We start from the raw sequence: 18,916 nt of genomic DNA, 5'->3' as shown, positions 1-18,916 counted from the left end.
ATGTTGTCGCCAGTGGTCGGCGGAAGGTGCACGTGCCCGTCGACCTGGGACCGGACCGCAGCGACACACGGATGCACGCCAAGACCGTAGGATCCTACGCAGTGCCGTAGGGGACCGCACCGCCACTTCCCAGCAAATTAGGGACACTGTTGCTCCTGGGGTATCGGCGAGGACCATTCGCAACCGTCTCCATGAAGCTGGGCTACGGTCTCGCACACCGTTAGGCCGTCTTCCGCTCACGCCCCAACATCGTGCAGCCCGCCTCCAGTGGTGTCGCGACAGGCGTGAATGGAGGGACGAATGGAGACGTGTCGTCTTCAGCGATGAGAGTCGCTTCTGCCTTGGTGCCAATGATGGTCGTATGCGTGTTTGGCGCCGTACAGGTGAGCGCCACAATCAGGACTGCATACGACCGAGGCACACAGGGCCAACACCCGGCATCATGGTGTGGGGAGCGATCTCCTACACTGGCCGTACACCACTGGTGATCGTCGAGGGGACACTGAATAGTGCACGGTACATCCAAACCGTCATCGAACCCATCGTTCTACCATTCCTAGACCGGCAAGGGAACTTGCTGTTCCAACAGGACAATGCACGTCCGCATGTATCCCGTGCCACCCAACGTGCTCTAGAAGGTGTAAGTCAACTACCCTGGCCAGCAAGACCTCCGGATCTCTCCCCCATTGAGCATGTTTGGGACTGGATGAAGCGTCGTCTCACGCGGTCTGCACGTCCAGCACGAACGCTGGTCCAACTGAGGCGCCAGGTGGAAATGGCATGGCAAGCCGTTCCACAGGACTACATCCAGCATCTCTACGATCGTCTCCATGGGAGAATAGCAGCCTGCATTGCTACGAAAGGTGGATATACACTGTACTAGTGCCGACATTGTGCATGCTCTGTTGCCTGTGTCTATGTGCCTGTGGTTCTGTCAGTGTGATCATGTGGTGTATCTGACCCCAGGAATGTGTCAATAAAGTTTCCCCTTCCTGGGACAATGAATTCACGGTGTTCTTATTTCAATTTCCAGGAGTGTATATCAGACGGTGAACTGTGTACTAGGTGGATCCCGACTACTGACCTACGAAATCTAGTGAGTTACCCCGATATTCACTTATTTCATTATAGAAATTTATAGAGTTAATATCAACATTTATTTCATTACAGAAATTTTTCGAGTCAATATCAATTCCTTCCAGTGTTTTGAGTACACATTCAAACAACTACGCAGCTTCATTTCACTTTCCCATCAGACTATCACCAGATCACTAACTAAGCCTTTTCCCTCGCTGTGTTGTCATCTGATACTTGCTCAAGGGTTCCATAACCCATGCTGCAGCTGATTCGTAGATGCGAGACTGTAGTCTATTTGCGATCGTGAATCGGCAAGATAATTGGCTTGAAGTTTGCCACGATAAATTACACAAAGCATATAGTTTGTGGGTTAGCTAAATTAGTCATATGCAATATTTCATGATAAACGGAATTTCCATAAAGAAACCACTAGGTCCCCACTGGACACAAACTATTTAATATTCCAGGCAACCGCAGCTGTCGAAAGGCATGACGTCACGAAGAACTCCACATACAACTGATAAAACTTTTGTTTATTAAAACATGACTGGTTTCGCGGCTTTAAGCCGCATCATCAGGAGAAAAACGTTGAAAGATCATAGGCACACCCATCGCCCCTAGTCAAAACTTACTATTCAGAGAATATCTCCATGGTGTTGACAGTATTCTCTGAATAGTAAGTTTTGACTAGGAGCGATGAGTATCCCTTGATCTTTTAACTTTTTCATCTCATGATGCAACTTAAAGTCACGAAACCGGTAGTGTTTTAACGAAAAACAGTTTCAGCAGCTGCAAGTGGAGTTCTTCCTAACGTCACGCCTACTGGACCATGCTGCAAGGAAAAGTCAGTTTATTTCGTTGCGCAAGAAAGAATTATGCGAGAGGCAGGTAAAGACAAATTCATGACCAACAAGGGAAACGAGCTCAACTGTAGCTGGTCTGACTGGATGACAAAGGATCAGACGACCCTCTCTAACTAGGTGAATCGACAATCGCACTCTACCCAACAGAATAGTAAGACAGCAGAGGAAAAGTGTGCTGAGCGACAAGATGTCTTGCTGTTTTCATTTTCAAGTTTCTTGTATAGCTTTTCTAACCTTTCCTTCCAAAACAGTAATAGAAGTTTTTCAACAACGACAGAAAATATGCAGCAACTACATTACTCGCCACAGTCATAGCGTCATTCTATGAGGCTGAAAGATGTGAAATGTAAAACTCCGCTGGTCGAAAAGAGTGTTACATTAAATTTATAGCATTCTGCAGGATGTCAGTAATTTATTAACGCGATATTTCGGAGCAGAAGTTCTGGTAATCTTCAGGTATATACTGGCGAAAATATGCAGAGCTCTCCAGTTTAACGGTTTACTGGTGATTGCATGGAGAACCCAGAAAATAAACAGCTGTAGATTAACTTACGTAAGAATGAATATAGCCTGAGATTAAATTACAGATATGAAGCTATAATAAATAAATAAGTAGATGTACAAGTTGTCACTGCGCATGTGTTGCTTGTGCGCATACGCTCCTGCTGTACTGTCAATGAATCAGTGAAAATATTACTCTATGAGGCCCTTATCAATCGAGACAGCCGCGTGCAGTTCTGTATGGAATGCTGCTCTGTGCACCCAGCACCGTTCTATGATTTTACTGTGTGAAGACGATTTGGCGAGTTCGCATCACGGAAGCCGATCTCAGCAGCGTACAGATTGGAAGCGGAAAAGCATGCGCCCAGGCAACACATGTGCAGTGACAACTGCTTACACCACACATGCCTTGATTGGGCTCAGAATACTTTCCCAGAATGGCTCTTGGTTCAAGTGGCTCTAAGCACTATGGGACTTAAAATCTGAGGTCATCAGCCCCCTAGACTTAGAATCTACTGAAATCTAACTAACCTAAAGACATCACACACATCCATGCCCGAGGCAGGATTCGAACCAGGGACCGTAGCAGTCGTGTGGTTCCGGACTCAGGCGCCGAGAACCGCTCGGCCACAGCGGCCGGCTGTCCCAGAATACAAGTAAAAGACTGATCGCCGAAATGTCGTGGAAGGAAGTTACTGGCATCCGACAGTACCCACGAAATTTCATGGAACTTGCTGATAGACGCTGCACGCATTCTGAATGCAAAGCACTTAACATCGAAAGAACGATAGCCGATACTATAGAGTTATTTCGCAGACTGCTTCCGACTTAATATTTTCTGTTTCTTAAGCCTACAGATCGACGTACTATCTTAGATCTGAAGCACCAATACGTAAACTATGTAATTAAAAAAAAATTAATTTAATTTTCCGACTCTTTTCATAGCAAGAATTGAAGATCTGTGAAAATAATGCAAAATAAACCAGCTTAAACCAAACCCATCAAAAACAAAATGTGTGCTTTCAATCTGAGAAAAAGGGAAACCACGATCACGTTAAAGATAGAATCGTCAGAGGCTAAATAGGAACACTGTGACACTCGAATATACCTACGAATTATATTTCACAGATCTCTGACTTCTAAAAACGATGCATGAATTTCAAAAAAATGGTTCAAATGGCTCTGAGCACTATGGGACTTAACATCTATGGTCATCAGTCCCCTAGAACTTAGAACTACTTAAACCTAACTAACCTAAGGACAGCACACAACACCCAGCCATCACGAGGCAGAGAAAATCCCTGACCCCGCCGGGAATCGAACCCGGGAACCCGGGTGTGGGAAGCGAGAACGCTACCGCACGACCACGAGATGCGGGCAATGAATTTCAAATCAAAAGTCTTCACCAGGAACAACCTACTCAGAAAACTGGCCGGATCACAGTGGGACAGTCAAGCTGAAACCATCCGAACTTCTGCAATGGCATTATGCTACTCCGCTGCTGAGAATGTCTGTCCTGTTTGGTGTAAGTCAATACATGCCAAGAAGGTGGATAGTGCCGTAAACGATACTTGCAGAACTGTAACAAAGTCAACCTCAATGGAGTGGCTCTACAACTTTGAAGAAATTGCACCACATCCTGTTCGAAGAGAAATAGTAGCAAAACAGGCAAAGAACAAAACTGGAGCAGGAAAACACGCATCCCATGCATGGGCAACAACTCTACCCACAGTGACTAAGGTGAAGGAAAAGTTCCCTCAGAACATCAGAAAAACTAACAACCACTGATGAAGAAGCCAGGCTGCAACTGTGGTGGGCTGAGACATCCCACGTTCCTGGTTGGAAAAGAGCTTCAGAATTTTACCCATGCTCATGATGACAATTGGCCAATCTGGAAGAGGATGACAGCAGGAGTGGGCAGATCACGGTTTAACCTGGTAAAATTGGAATACATTGAAGAAAACAAAATCCAGTGTGACTGCGCGGAAGAACAGACTGTTGAACACATGCTTCAGTGTCGACTATGTCCAGTCACCTGAAAAGAAAATGACATTCACCAGGCGACGGAAAATACACTGTACGTGGTCAAAATTTGGTCTAAGATTATATAAACTGGGCCGATCTGTCAACAATTACATAAACTATGTTTTATGTATGTTTCTCAAAAGAAAAGAAAATATAGCAAGCATTTTACATATATTTTCTGTAGAAGATGTCTTCAAGTGATTCAGTAGCACGCTTTTGTTTTTATTTTTTCAATTATACTTTATGTTGCTAAAATTTATAGAAATCAGATCACAGACAGAATTAAACCGCCACCCCGCAGCGAGAGATACATGAAATGAACTGCTTAATGCTTCGAAATACGCCCAAGTCGATGTAATTTCCAAGTGGAGTAAGTCGCAGTCTCCAAGTGAATAGGTGCGAGATCTTCGGCTCCAGTACATCCACCCTTAGAGCAGCGGTGGATCGGACTGAGCTTGGGGTATTGTCGGAGCACCGCCAAGTTCTACAGAGAGTAGCCTGCGTACTCACCTACGACGTTGAGACGGAAGGCGAGGCTCATCTTGGGCTCGGTGTTCACCTGGCACTCGTAGATGCCCGAGTCACGCTCCTGCGGGAACTTGATCTGCAGCGTCCAGTTGTCGGAGCGGTCGGGCCGGATGACGGTGAAGCGCTGGTCGCTCGTGTACGTCAGTATGCCGGCCGTCAGGATGTGCAGGTCCCGCTTCCTGATCCACGACACCTGCACAGCGGAAAGAAGGGACATATGGTCACACCGATCCCCTGTAACACGCTCTACCAGTCAGTGTTCGCGTACATGAAGATGTCTGCCGCGAGGATGTGCACGTCGTCCTCTCTCATCCACGATACCTCCACAGCACCAACAATTGGTATACAGGGTGGTCCACTGATAGTGACCGGGCCAAATCTCTCACGAAATAAGCGTCAAACGAAAAAATTACAAAGAATGAAACTTGTCTAGCTTGAAGGGGGAAACGAGATGGCGCTACGGTTGGCCCGTTAGATAGCGCTGCCTTTGGTCAAAAGGATATCAACTGCGTTTTTTAAAATAGGAACCCCCATTTTCCATTACGTGTTCGTGTAGTACGTGAAGAAATATGAATGTTTCAGTTGGACCACTTTTATCACTCTGTGATGGATGGCGCTGTAATAGTCACAAACATATGGCTCACAATTTTACACGAACACTTGGTAACAGGTAGGTTTTTAAATTAAATTACAGAACTTAGGTACGTTTGAACATTTTATTTCGGTTGTTCCAATTTTATACATGTACCTTTGTGAACTTATCATTTCTGAGAACGCAAGCTGTTAGAGCGTGATTACCTGTAAATACCACATTAATGCAATAAATGCCGAAAATGATGTCCGTCAACCTCCATGCAATTGGCAATATGTGTAACGACATTCCTCTCAACAGCGAGTAGTTCGCCTTCCGTAATGTTCGCACATGCATTGACAATGCGCTGACGCATGTTGTCAGGCGTTGTCGGAGGATCACGATAGCAACCATCCTTCAACTTTCCCCACAGAAAGAAATCCGGGGGCGTCAGATCCGGTGAACGTGCGGCCATGGCATGGTGCTTCGACGACCAATCCACCTGTCATGAAATATGCTGTTCAATACCGTTTCAACCACACACGAGCTATGTGCCGGATATCCATCATGTTGGAAGTACATTGCAATTCTGTCGTGCAGTGAAACATTTCGTAGTAACTTCGGTAGAACATTACGCACGAAATCAGCTTACACTGCACCATTTAGATTGCCATCGGTAAAATGGGGGCCAATTATCCTTTCTCCCATAATTCCGCACAATACATTAAGCCGCCAAGGTGGCTGATGTTCCAATAGTGCATATTATGCCGGTTTACGTTACCGCTGTTGATGAATGACCCTTCGTCGCTAAATAGAACGCGTGCAAAAAATCTGCCATCGCCCCTTATTTTCTCTTGTGCCCAGTGGCAGAACGGTACACGACGTTCAAAGTCGTCGCCATGCAATTCCTGGTGCATAGAAATATGGTACGGGTGCAATCAATGTTGATGTAGCATTCTCAACACCGACTTTTTTGAGATTCCCGATTCTCGCGCAATTTGCTACTGATATGCGGATTAGCCGCCACAGCAGCTAAAACACCTACTTGGGCATCATTTTTTGCAGGTCGTGGTAGACATTTCACATGTTGCTGAACACTTCCTGTTTCCTTAAATAACGTAACTATCCGGCGAACGGTCCGGACACTTGGATGATGTCGTCCAGGATACCGAGCAGCATACAAAGCACACGCCCGTTGGGCACTTTGATCAAAATTGCCATACATCAACACAATATCGACATTTTCCGCTGTTGGTAAACGGTCCATTTTAATAAGGGTAATGTATCACGAAGCAAATACCGTCCGCAGTGACGGAGTGTTACATGATACCACGTACTTATACGTTTGTGACTATTACAGCGCCATCTATCACAAAGCGAAAAAGTGGTCCAACTAAAACATTCATATTTCTTTACGTACTACAGGAACATGTAATAAAAATGGGGGTTCCTACATAAAAAAACGCAGTTGATATCCATTTGACCTATTGCAGCGCCATCCAGCGGGCCAACCATAGCGCCATCTGGTTTCCACCTTGAAGCTAGACGAGTTTCGTTCTTTGTAGTTTCTTAGTTTTATGCTTATTTCGTGAGATATCTGGCCCGGTCACTATCAATGAACCACCCTGTATAGTCATATATGTTCATTGAATCATGGCTGGCCAGCCAGTGGTCGTGTATGTCAGGATGCCTAACACGAGGATGTGCATGTCGTGCTTCTTGCTCAAAGACAGCTGAACAGCGCAAACAATGGGCTTAATCAGAGCGATCCCTTGTATCATGGCTGGTCAGTCGGCACGTGAGTGTATGAGAATGTCAGGAGGTATGACGTCAGGATGTGCATGTCGCAGATCCTCGTCACGACACGTGTACAACAGAAAAAAATGAACTGTACTCAAACAAATACCTTGCATCGTCCCAAGCTAGTCAGTGCTTGTGAACGTCATAATCTCTGCCATCAGGACATAGAGATGGCGCTTATGATCAATGATATCTGCATAACACAAACATTTCATAAGTTGAACAAGGTTATTTGCTGTTTTGATGCCCGAAATCTCGGCTCCAAATGGCTCTTTACAGAATATTTCGTTACGATAGCTACCCCGCTTGCCTTTGCGGCTGAACTGATAATGAGAATACTTCCACACCAATGCACCATGTGTGTGGAATAGGCTTCTTAAAAACACCTACCTACACCTTTTTCCCCGTCATCGCCACATTTCATGAGTCATAAATTTATTGCGCTGGTTTGCTCACGAGACCTATTCAGAAAGAGATTTCTTTAATCCTTTGACACACTGGGCTGCAGCATATCCCATGTCCACTTATCGTCAATTTTCAGTATGTACTCGAGTCTACGGCATCATCTGTTGTGAGTTCGATAGTACCAGTAACCCTGTAAAGCCAGTGGCATTACACTGCAAGCGTCAGTCTGTCTACGGAAACCGACCACATGCGGCTGGGGTTGCCTACAACGCTGTGTGTCAAGTAAGGTGGAGAGTGTGAAAGTAAATGCATTCTGTTCCAAGCGTATTTTGGCATCAAACAGAAAGATAAAGTATTTTACAATGTCTAATTTTTCTATACGATTGCTAACATATCGTCAAATAATTAGACAGGGAATAATACGCAAGCTCCAAGAAAGTGTGGGCAATTGCTTGAAGTTGACGATAATCGTTATCCGCGACGAATGTGCCTTTTAAAGATATATTAATTTGATTGAAATTCCTTCATTTTGTTATTATGAACATTTTTCTTACATTTTATCATAAAAATTGTATGAACATTGTGTTTAAGCAGTAAAAACATTGCTTATTCTCATAAAAACAGAGTTCTCACTTTTTCACGATATTCCTTCATTTTACTTTCCAGAACAAATATCTTTTTCGGATAGTTATGTAATAGACTACTTTTATCTTGTGGCACTATATTTTGAGAAACTGAATTAAATTTTTAGCCATTTACATGAAAAAATAAAAAGTTACAATTTTTAAAAACGTACAATAAAGTTTTTAAATTTCTTCGATATTTGAATTTTTATTCTTACTTTTTGGTTGCATGATCCATATAACATCAAACCGTAAACTTTTGAAAAGACATAACAAATTTTCAAGCAAAAATCTCCATCAGATTATTGTTATAACAACTCTTTACGCTGGAATGCGATCCAGCGCAGTGTATCAAGTATGTCACTCAACAGAACTCTGTCAAGTAAGAGCTCAAAATAAAAAAAAAGGAATGAAAGTAGTAATGTGCAGCGTAGTTTTCTCTCCAATATCAAAATCTTTAATATCTACATTATGATGTTTCAAACACATCACTGTCGATACTATAACAACCGATCATCAAGTCCCACCGTCGAGATTTTCTGAATATCGATGATAATCGAATATTCCTCGTCAGACCGACCCATTGTCTCAAGCCTCGCAGATCAGCACACATAGCACACTGCCCAGTGGGACTTAATGGCAGGAACGAAAGAGGATGATGTACCTGGACGCCGCTACAGCAAGACAATCGCCATCTAAGGATCCAAGAGTCTGTTAAGATCAACAGAACAACTCCATCACCCACCCCAACACCATGGTGAACAAAGGCAAATCGTGATGGAACCTGGATTTATGGTGTTGGGTTCTCTTTACCGATGAGTTCAGGATTTGTCTAACGCCAGGCGATCGTCGAAATGGGGTGTTGAGGCGGCCAGGTAACAATCCATGTCTCTGGCACGCAGTCCCAAAGGATAATACAGGGAGCAGGGCAATCACGCTTTGTTCCGTTGTCATGTACAGATGTTAGACGCCTTTCGTCGCTATAGAACGTAATTTTAAGTCTTTACGGTTTCTAGACATACTCTCCAACCTTCTGTCTACCCATGCAATCAACGTTTCGGCAATGAGTTCGTGTCCTGAGACAATAATTGACTAAAACAGCCCTCCCAACTAGAGCACACTTTTTTTTAAGAAGGCACGAATGAACCAAACGGAATAGCGCGCGTTGTCTGCTAATATATAACAGTACCGACCATGCTTGAGAGCTGTTGAAACTTGTTGCTGGAAGCCCCCTAGCCCACTAAATTAAGTCCGGTGCGCCGCAGTCAGAGCGTACAACGGCCTCGAGCAGCAACATTATCTGCTTGTGGACGGCATGCTAAGTAATATCCAAGGATATTACGATACATGGTGTGGTGCTACACAGTATTACATGTTATATAGCTGCATATTCCTATTTTCAATGCGTGAAATTATATGCATTTGCCAACAGATTTGTTCTTATTTCAAAGGAAAATTATTCTTTACTTCAATAAGAATGAATCTTTTATTTCCTCGTCCCCGTTGAATCAAAAGCAAACAAGCATTCGCAAGGATGCAGGTGAGGCAGAATATTTTAGAATACACCATACTTTGAGATCCTTTGTAACTTTTTAGGTCAATTCTCTGTTACTTAATTAACCTACATATGTCATAATATGGTGTGTAAGCCTCATTGTTGGAACCCCTTGAACATCTGTAATGTCTGCCTTCAGTTCTGACAGTTTCCCATTTGCTTTACCATTACTCTGTTTCTTTTGAGTTTCAGTGATGGCAGTCAAGTGCTTACTTTCCAACACTCTTCATTCTATGATCTAACTGACACATCCGAAGTGTCAAACACTGTTTATATGTTCGTATTCCGTAGTGTTTCATTTACAAATGATAAATTTAGAGTAGATGAATGAAGTGTCTTCAAAAGAGATTTCTGGGTCAGATTTTCACTGCGTTCGATGAGAATTTATATGCGTTTGACTGTTGCGATTTCACTGTCCGCTACCATCCTAAACCATTAGTGAAAGTTGAGCCAAACATCTTACTGTCACTTTTTCTTCCTCCACATTGGGTAATCTTCCAGTGATTTTGGTTTTCTAGCTATTTTTCCAGTTTCCTAACAAAAATATCTATGATGGGATTGAAGAAGAATGGCAACATTATGTCTCCTTGGCGAACAGCGGTTTTAATTTGAAAAGGCTCCGCTACTTCCGTCATTAATTTTCCTGTGGACTTGGTGCCAATGTTCCCTTGATGAAGTTTACTGTCTCTGGGGCTGGTCCCTGCCTTGGGTTTTCCAAAAGAGAATTTCGGTGAATCTTGTCTTATGCCTCCTTGCTGTTCTGTTGCGAGTTGCCTTATAGTTCAATATTCCATTAAATGCTCTGGTTGAAAGCCCGCCTGATATTCACTGGTATTATGTTCAATCTGTACTGGTGTTCTTTGAAGTTACCTTGCTAGGGATATACCTGAAGGCCGGAGATACCTCTGTAGATACGTCTGTCCGGCCACCCAACTTTCGGTGTGGGTGGATGAGTGCGCCCTTCCAGTCTTCAGGAGATTTTTTGCGTACCAATTATCAGTACTGATTTGCTTAAGATACTTCAGTGGGTTTTTCCATATGTGATTCAATGACGCCGCAATAATGCCGTCTTCCCTAGGCGTCGTTTTGTTCGTTGGCCGAAGGATGTGCGTGTAGAAGCTATTGTTGTTGGGTGATTGAGATTATGGGTGTGTATGTCTCTCTGGGAAATCTAAAAGTGATTCTGGACAACTGAGTAGCTCAAAGAAACATCGGAACTATTTGCTTACAAATTGTCGTGATATGTCAAAATGTGTTTACCAAATGGTTCAAATAGCTCTGAGCACTGTGGGACTTAACATCTGAGGTCATCAGTCCCAAAGAACTTATAACTACTTGAAACTAAATAACCTACGGACACCACACATATCCATTCCCGAGGCAGGACTCGAACCTGCGATTGTAGCGGTCGCGCGGTTCCAGACTGAAGCGCCTAGAACCGCTCGGCCACACCGGCCGGCATAAAATGGTTCAAATGGCTCTAAGAACTATGGGACTTAACATCTGAGGTCATCAGTCCCCCTGACTTAGAACTACTTAATCCTAGCGACATCACACATCCATGCCCGAGGCAGGATTCGAATCTACGACCGGAGCAGCAGCGCGGTTCCGGACTGGAGTGTCTAGAACCGCTCGGCCACAGCGGCCGGCAAAATATATTTACAGTTCAACTTTCTAGTGCACATATTCTTCTGTGCGTATCAGCTGATTTTTACTCTGAACTTACTACAAAAGCCACGTGCATTGTGTTCATTAAAGCTATTTCCAATAGAGTCCAATTCTTATTTAATGTGTTTCCTCTTCGTATGTTTACTTAATGTTGCCCTACTGAACCACATGATGAACAATGAGGAGTTAGAAAGGTTTTATATCCTTTATTCGTGCCTATAGTCTCATTATGTACCCTGTGCTTATCCTCAATAGAAATGGTTTGGGTCTTTTTGACGTTTTGTGTGTGGGAAACAGCCCAGTGGTAAATTTCTGAAAAACAGCTTTCTATCTTGTATTTTCAGTTCCTGCTTCTATATCGATCCATTTTGCTGTCTCAGTTTTGGCTCAATTTCAAATTTCATAGAACTCAGCTTCTAGTCAAGTTAATATGGTTGGTCCATTCTTTATATATGCTCATATTATTGTAGTGTGCAACTTTTATATTCAAATAAATACTGATTATGGCAGTACCGCTACGTTTTCCATAAAAAACTACACTCTTTTGGTCATTTGTCTCATAAAAATATCACCAGTTTCATTCTGTACTAGTGTTTTTCTCTTATGTAATTGTTTCTAATTTGTAATGTAACTACTGTATTCTTCTTAAAAGATTCCTTACTCTAACCGGTGTATTACACATGAGTGAAGTGTAACTTTCAACGAAGTGGCTAGTAGTGTGATAGTGGAATACGAGATCGATCTACGCACAACGTAATCTGTGGAGAACCCACTCTAGCTGACAACTTAAAAGTTAACGTCACACGTAAAAGTAACAAATGACTCTACGTCAGACGTGCGTACGAACTCTCGTTACACTCTTTGAATGTAATGATGTTAATGTTCGCGTTAAGTATATCGTTATGTTAACCATAGGGGTATTATGACTTTGTTACTAGAGCAGAAGGGAAATAGTGTTGATTACTACTGCTGGGAACTCTCGTACTACTGGTCTCTTTTTTTTAATTGTTTGCATTGTGACCGGATGAAACATTCTGCTCCAAATGAGTTCTGCGTGAATAAACGTAATGAACTCGCTCGTACGATTTATACGGCTGTGGACATCGTTATTTGCCTGTTTACCGCTTCGCTGCATCAAGTGCATTAATTTTTACTTGAATAATTTACTACTCGGACGCATATCTGGGAAACGGCCTTCCTCCCTTTTACATCACCTGCCTTTGCTTTCGTGGTTGGCATGTTGCAGCACGAAGGAAAGAAGCAGACTGCAGAATAACGTCCACTCGACGACCGTGTGGTATTTGGCTGAGCGTATTTACGCACCTGTATTAATTCTCCCAAGCCCCCTTCCCTCTACCGTCCGCGGAAAGGTATAGCTTACGCAAATACGTCTGCTTACGAGTCTAAGTTTCTTTAAATTTAGGGCAGTGCTCATCATGCGATACGTGTGTGAGAGGTAGCAATGTTTCTAGGCTCCCAGGTATGCGATATTTACGTTGTAATGGATATCAAGCAAGGAATTTGAAGCGAATTGTCTGTTGATGGTTGAGAACTCGCACTTAAATTGGATACACGTGGGTTGCACAAGAACAGTACTCGTAGTATCAAGGTTTTTGTTAGAGACTGCATCATGATGGCCTTCATACCTTATTAAATTTTCAAAACTATAGGTAGTATAAAGTTTTCCTATTCCCTTTTACTCATGCTGTGGCAAAAAATTTATTTGAGTCAATCGTACCCTCCCCGTGGCAATTTCACAAAGAGAAATACGTTAGAAAGGAAGAAATCTCGTTATTCAATCTTGTATAGCACATCTTGCTGTCTATGACGTTCCCTTGTTCCGGTTATTGAAAGAGTGAATCCAGTTCTTCTTTTTTTCCGGAATTCTCTCTTGCAGGAAGCTAATTTCATTAATAATGTAAACATTTTGGACTAGTTGCTCCCTCTCATTTAAAAAAATGTTATTTTGTGTTATAAACTGGTACACTTTTTATCGTAGATAAAACAGAATTTAACTACCGTCTCGCAGAGATAAAAATTTAACTTCGAATCTGTATACCTTATTCTTCTTCTTCTTCTTCGTCATCTTTTTCTTGTATCTATGTCCACCATTGGCGAAGGTTCGGCAAACGACTTTTAAATAAATTTCGTGGCTAAGGAGTATCGTCTGAGTTGTGTGACAGTATTCATTGTTTCCTGTCATAAAGGTCAGAAAGTCATTGAGCAAAACAGAAGTATTACGTAGCATTGCCGAAGAAAGTGTTGTAGGTCCTCTGTTGTTCCGAATCTAAATAAAGGATTCAGGAGCCAGTTTGAGCAGCCCTCTTAGATTTTTTGCAGATGATGCTGTCATTTACAGTCATCCAAAGTCATCGAATGGTCAGCATGAATTGCAAAATGATTTAGACAAGATATGTGTATAGTGCAAGAAGTGGCAATTGACTCTAAATAATGAAGAATGTGAAGTCATCTACACGATAACTTAAAAATGGTTCAAATGGCTCTGAGCACTATGGGACTTAACATCTGAGGTCATCAGTCCCCTAGTACTTAGAACTACTTAAACCTAACTGACCTAAGGACATCACACACATCCATGCCCGAGGCAGGATTCGAACCTGCGACCGTAGCAGGCGCGCGGTTCCGGACTGAAGCGCCTAGAACCGCTCGCACACCACGACCGGCACACGATAACTAAAAGGAATTAAATGTCAGTTACACGACAAATGTCACAAATCTAAAGGCTGTGAACTCAACAAAATACCATGGGATTACAATTACGAATAACTTAAATTGAAACGACCACATGGATACTGTTGTGGGGAAAGCAAACCAAAGACTGCGATTCACTGGCAGAACACTTACAAAATGCATCACGTCCATTAAAGAGGCTGCTTATACCGCACCTGTCCGGCCTCTTCTGGAGTACTGCTATGCGACGTGGGATCCTCAAATAGGATTAACGGAAGGCATCCAAAAAGTTCAAAGAAGAATTCCACGTATACGACACACGAATTGGGGTGGCAGTCATTAAAACAAAGGCGTTTTTCGCTGCGGCAGGACCTTCTCATGACATTCCAATCACCAAATTTCCCCTTAGACTGTGAAAATATTCTGTTGGCGCCCATCTACATAGGGAGAAATGATCATCATAATAAAATGAGACAAATCAAAGATCTTATGGGAAGACTTAAGTGTTCGTTTTTCCTACGCTGCTCGAAAGTGGAACGGTAGAGGAGCTTCAAAGTTGTTCGATGAACCCTCTACCAGGCACTTAACTCTGAACTGCAGAGTAATCATGTATTTTTTGCTTTACTATTATCTTCATATCAGAGCAGCACCTGCAGCCAACGTCTTCAGTAAATTGTTTTATATATTCCTATCTTTACCTACCCCTACAAGTCTTAGCCCTTTGTCTCACATTAATTTTTAATATTCTCCAGTAACACCACAACTCAAACGCATCGATTTTCTTCATTTCCTGTTTGAGTACAGTCTATTATAATTGTCACTTATTTTATGTCTGCGTCGTCTCGTTACTTCTATCTTACTTTGGTTTAATCTCATTCCGTGTAATTCTATGTTCAGTAGGATGTTCGCTTCGTGTACAATGTTCTCAAATTATTCCTCACATTCACAATGAATAGCAATGTCATAAGCGAATACTGCCATTGAGAGTCCTTCATCCTGAATTTTATCAGAATTATGAACGTTTCTTTGAGTTCCTCTACTGCTCCTTCGATATTCCCGTTGAATAATAGCTAGCAAAGTCTGCATCACTGCCTTATTCCCTTCTGGTCTTCCTTCCGTATACCTCCGTCTTGCTTATTTTACACATCGTTAAGTACCCGCCTTTCTCTCTTACGGTCATCTGATTTTGCGTTTATCTGAAAAATTTCACACCACTGAACACCACTGCACAACTTTTCTAGGATTCTATAAAAGCATCTTTATTAATTCTTGTTTCCAAACGTAATCGTTAAGAGTGAACTGCCTTTCTGGTGCCTCTGCATTTCTTAAAGCGAAACTGACAGTCGTCTACTAGATCTTATCTTTCCGTTTCCCTTCTTTTTTTTCTTTTTCTTGCCTACTATTCTGGCCAGCAATTTGGATGCTTGAATTGCCATCCTCACAGTATCGCAGGTCTCAAATTTAATTGCCCTTCCTATCTTCGTGATTGTGTTCTTGATATCCTTCCGAATGTCCGTTGTCCCAGCCCAGTGGATTCTAGAATCAAGCACAGCTCCAAACGTGAGTAATTTGAAGGCAGATAGAGAAGCAAGTCATGTACCAAAGGAAAGCTTTCCGGTAGAGACTGTATAGCTATTAGGTTCATTTTGCAGTAGGCTGATGAAATAATTTTTCTTTAGCAATCATAAATAACCGTTGGCTACTAGAGAGATCGTTACCTAAGGACTGGAAACTTGCAAGATCCCACAAGAAACGAATCAGAAGTAATTTGCTGTACTATAGAAGAGAAACTTCGACATAGATTTTTAGGAGGATTTCCGAACGAATACTGTGATCCAAAGGTCAGAAATACCACGAAGAAAACGATCTGCTGACACATAACCAGCAAGGATTCTGGAAACATCGTCCTTGTTAAACACAACTGGTTCTTCATTCCCACGAAGTAATAAGCGCTGTCGACGGAGGATATCAAGTTGATTCTGTGCTTCCTGATTTCCAGATGGCTTCTAACACCATTCGTGAAAAGTACTTTCCACTCAAATGGAGTACCTAAAGAGTACCGTCTCAGTTGTGCAACTGGGTTCATGATTTACAGTCAGAAAGATCATAGTTCGTTGTAACTGACAGGAAACTGTTACAGAAACCGGAAAGGAATCTCTGGTTTCAGAAGAAAGTGTTACAATTCCTCTATTCTTCGTAGGAGACAGTCTGAACCGCCCTGTTATATTGTAAATGATGCTGTCATTTACTGTCTAGTAAAGTTCTCGAAAGTTTAAAAAGAATTGCAATACGATATAGGTACGTTAAGTGCGAAAAGTGGTAAGTGACCTTTAAATTCTGGCACCCTTCACACGAGTACTAAAAGAAATTTCGATATACGATATATAACACCAATTTTAAGGTTGTACATTCAGTTAAGTAGCTAGGAACTACAATTAGAAACTACTTACAGCGCAGTCACAGCGTAGAAAATGTTGTGGAGAAGACGAACCAAAAGCTGCATTTCATTGGCAGGACGCTTGGAAATGGAACATATCTACTAAAGAGACTTCATACAATACGCTTGTCTGTCGTCTTCTGGAGTATTGCTGCGTGGTACTTTCCAGAGAGGATTGATGGAAGACATCGAAAAAAACGTTCAAAGATGAACAGCTCGCTTTATCTCATCGCGAAATGGAGGAGAGAATGTCACGGACATGATACGAGGTGGGATTTCAGTCGCCGTTTTTTGTCGTGGCGAGGTCTTCCTACGAAATTTCAGTCACTTTCATTCTGCTCCGAGTTCCGAATATATATTACTTGCACATACGTAGGAAGCAATGATCATTGTAACAAAATTGGGGAATTATAATTTCAAGCGGAGATTTAGATGTTAATTCTACTCACGTATATTCGAGAGTGGAATTTCGAGAAGAAATTCGATAGGGACCCTGTGAACCCTCTGCTAAACACTTCAGAGTGAACTGAGTGCTAATCACGTTGATGTAGATACAGACAGTTGAGAGTTCCTTTGCCTAGTAGAGGTCCACAGAGCAGCCTTATAACCTACCCATTCTTTTCTCTATGTTCGGCCACTCAATTTGTTTATTGTCTCAATTTAGATGCTTTTAATCCTAACTCTTATTTTATATTGTCTCTTTGTTGAATTGGTTCCGCTGACAACCATTTCCCTTTCACTTTCTTCGCAGTTTTGCTGCTGCTATTTCAATTTAGGATCCCTGCCCTTCCTTTCACGTCTTTCCTAAGTACATTCTACCATCGTATTGCCTGACATTACTGTATCTCCTCCATTCATCAATCAACTGATCTATATCTTATGTTGTGAACAGTGTTTTTCCGCTACCACTTCTAATACCTACATTCTGTTAAGGCAGATCGCGCTCTGGTTGATCAGTAAAAAACTTATTTGACAACATTCTAAGACACTGACATACCTCATACCTGAACAAAAGAAAAATGCAATTCAACGTTGATAATTCTTGACATCACCGAGGCATGCTTGAAACCAAGTTTTCCGTGTATCCAAGTGGAAGAGGCATCCGAACTTTTCAAACTTGCGTTGACAGCAGTTTCAAAGTGGAGATATTGCTTTCCTTGTACCTTGTTTTTATGTAAGATCGTACATTTTCAATGAGGTTCGCGTCAGGTGACTGTAAGGGCTAATACACTAAGTTAACACCTTTCTCCTTTTTCCAGTCGCTGCAGATCCTGCTACTGTGCCTCTAGCACTGTGTTCCTGCAGTGTTCACTCATCATTTCTGTCGATGGACCAACGGTTGGTAATCGGTATCTAGCATCTTTGATAAACGCGAAGCTCAAGCTGTATTCGTGTGCCTCCTTGTGTATCTTAGCCAAGAATTCAAAGTAAAATAATGCATAAAGGACAAAGATACCCTCTATTGGATGCTGAAAGAACTAAGAAAATGCCTTTTACCGTCTATCTGTAATGTCGACCGTGCTCTTACTTAACGGACTGTACATTTGGCTGTCCCTCTACTAGTAGATGTCTCCACAGTTGAAACATCCATCGTTTTTCAGTGTTGTCGACATCTGTGATCTCTGTAATTTTATACCTAAGGAAACTGGACGCTGTTCGCACACGCCGTGTGCAGTTGTCCTCGCAGTAGTTAGCAGGCGAGCTCTTTGTTTGTGTCGCGGTAAATGGCGAGGAAAGGCAACGCGTTCCACGTATGTGGGACTACGGCCGGTGCGGCAGTTGCTAACGCGCTAAAGCAATTAATGCGGCCGCATCGGCCGGCAGCTGGAGCTGGCCTCCTGCAGCTTCCAGTTCCAGCCGTGTGACCCCGGCTTCCTGGCGGCCCGTGGCGCGATAATTAGCGATGCGCCACGCACCACACGAACTGGCCGGCGCCGACGCCGCTGCGGCTTAATTGCTCTCACAATTAGCGAGACGCGCGTGGGGGCGGCGGCGGCTGCTGTGTGCTCGCCCTCTGCCGCCCGCGCCGCCTCCACAGCCGCCACCGCCGCGGCCAGATTCCGGCTCCTAATCCGTGCCGTGTAATTGGCCGATCGCGTCGCATCTGCGTCTCGCCCGGCGTAATCCAACTACAAAGTCCCCACTCGGCGCCCGCGCCGCGTCCACTCGCCA

The 18,916-nt window shown here is 42.9% G+C and overlaps 1 protein-coding gene across 1 annotated transcript in view; it reads right to left on the bottom strand.

Annotated features, from left to right (window-relative positions):
- Positions 1–18,916, bottom strand: part of LOC126259588 (uncharacterized) — a 633,492-nt gene that overhangs the window by 364,900 nt on the left and 249,676 nt on the right. The window contains exon 2 of the mRNA XM_049956500.1: positions 4,977–5,187. Coding sequence (XP_049812457.1) covers positions 4,977–5,007 — 31 coding nt within the window. The 5' untranslated portion in view covers positions 5,008–5,187. The remainder of the gene's footprint in view (positions 1–4,976; positions 5,188–18,916) is intronic.

The sequence above is a fragment of the Schistocerca nitens genome, chromosome 5 (assembly GCF_023898315.1).
Source record: "Schistocerca nitens isolate TAMUIC-IGC-003100 chromosome 5, iqSchNite1.1, whole genome shotgun sequence".
NCBI classification, from domain to species: domain Eukaryota; kingdom Metazoa; phylum Arthropoda; class Insecta; order Orthoptera; family Acrididae; genus Schistocerca; species Schistocerca nitens.
The sequence above is the reverse complement of the archived record's forward strand: the minus strand, read 5'-3'. Positions and strand labels throughout refer to the sequence as shown.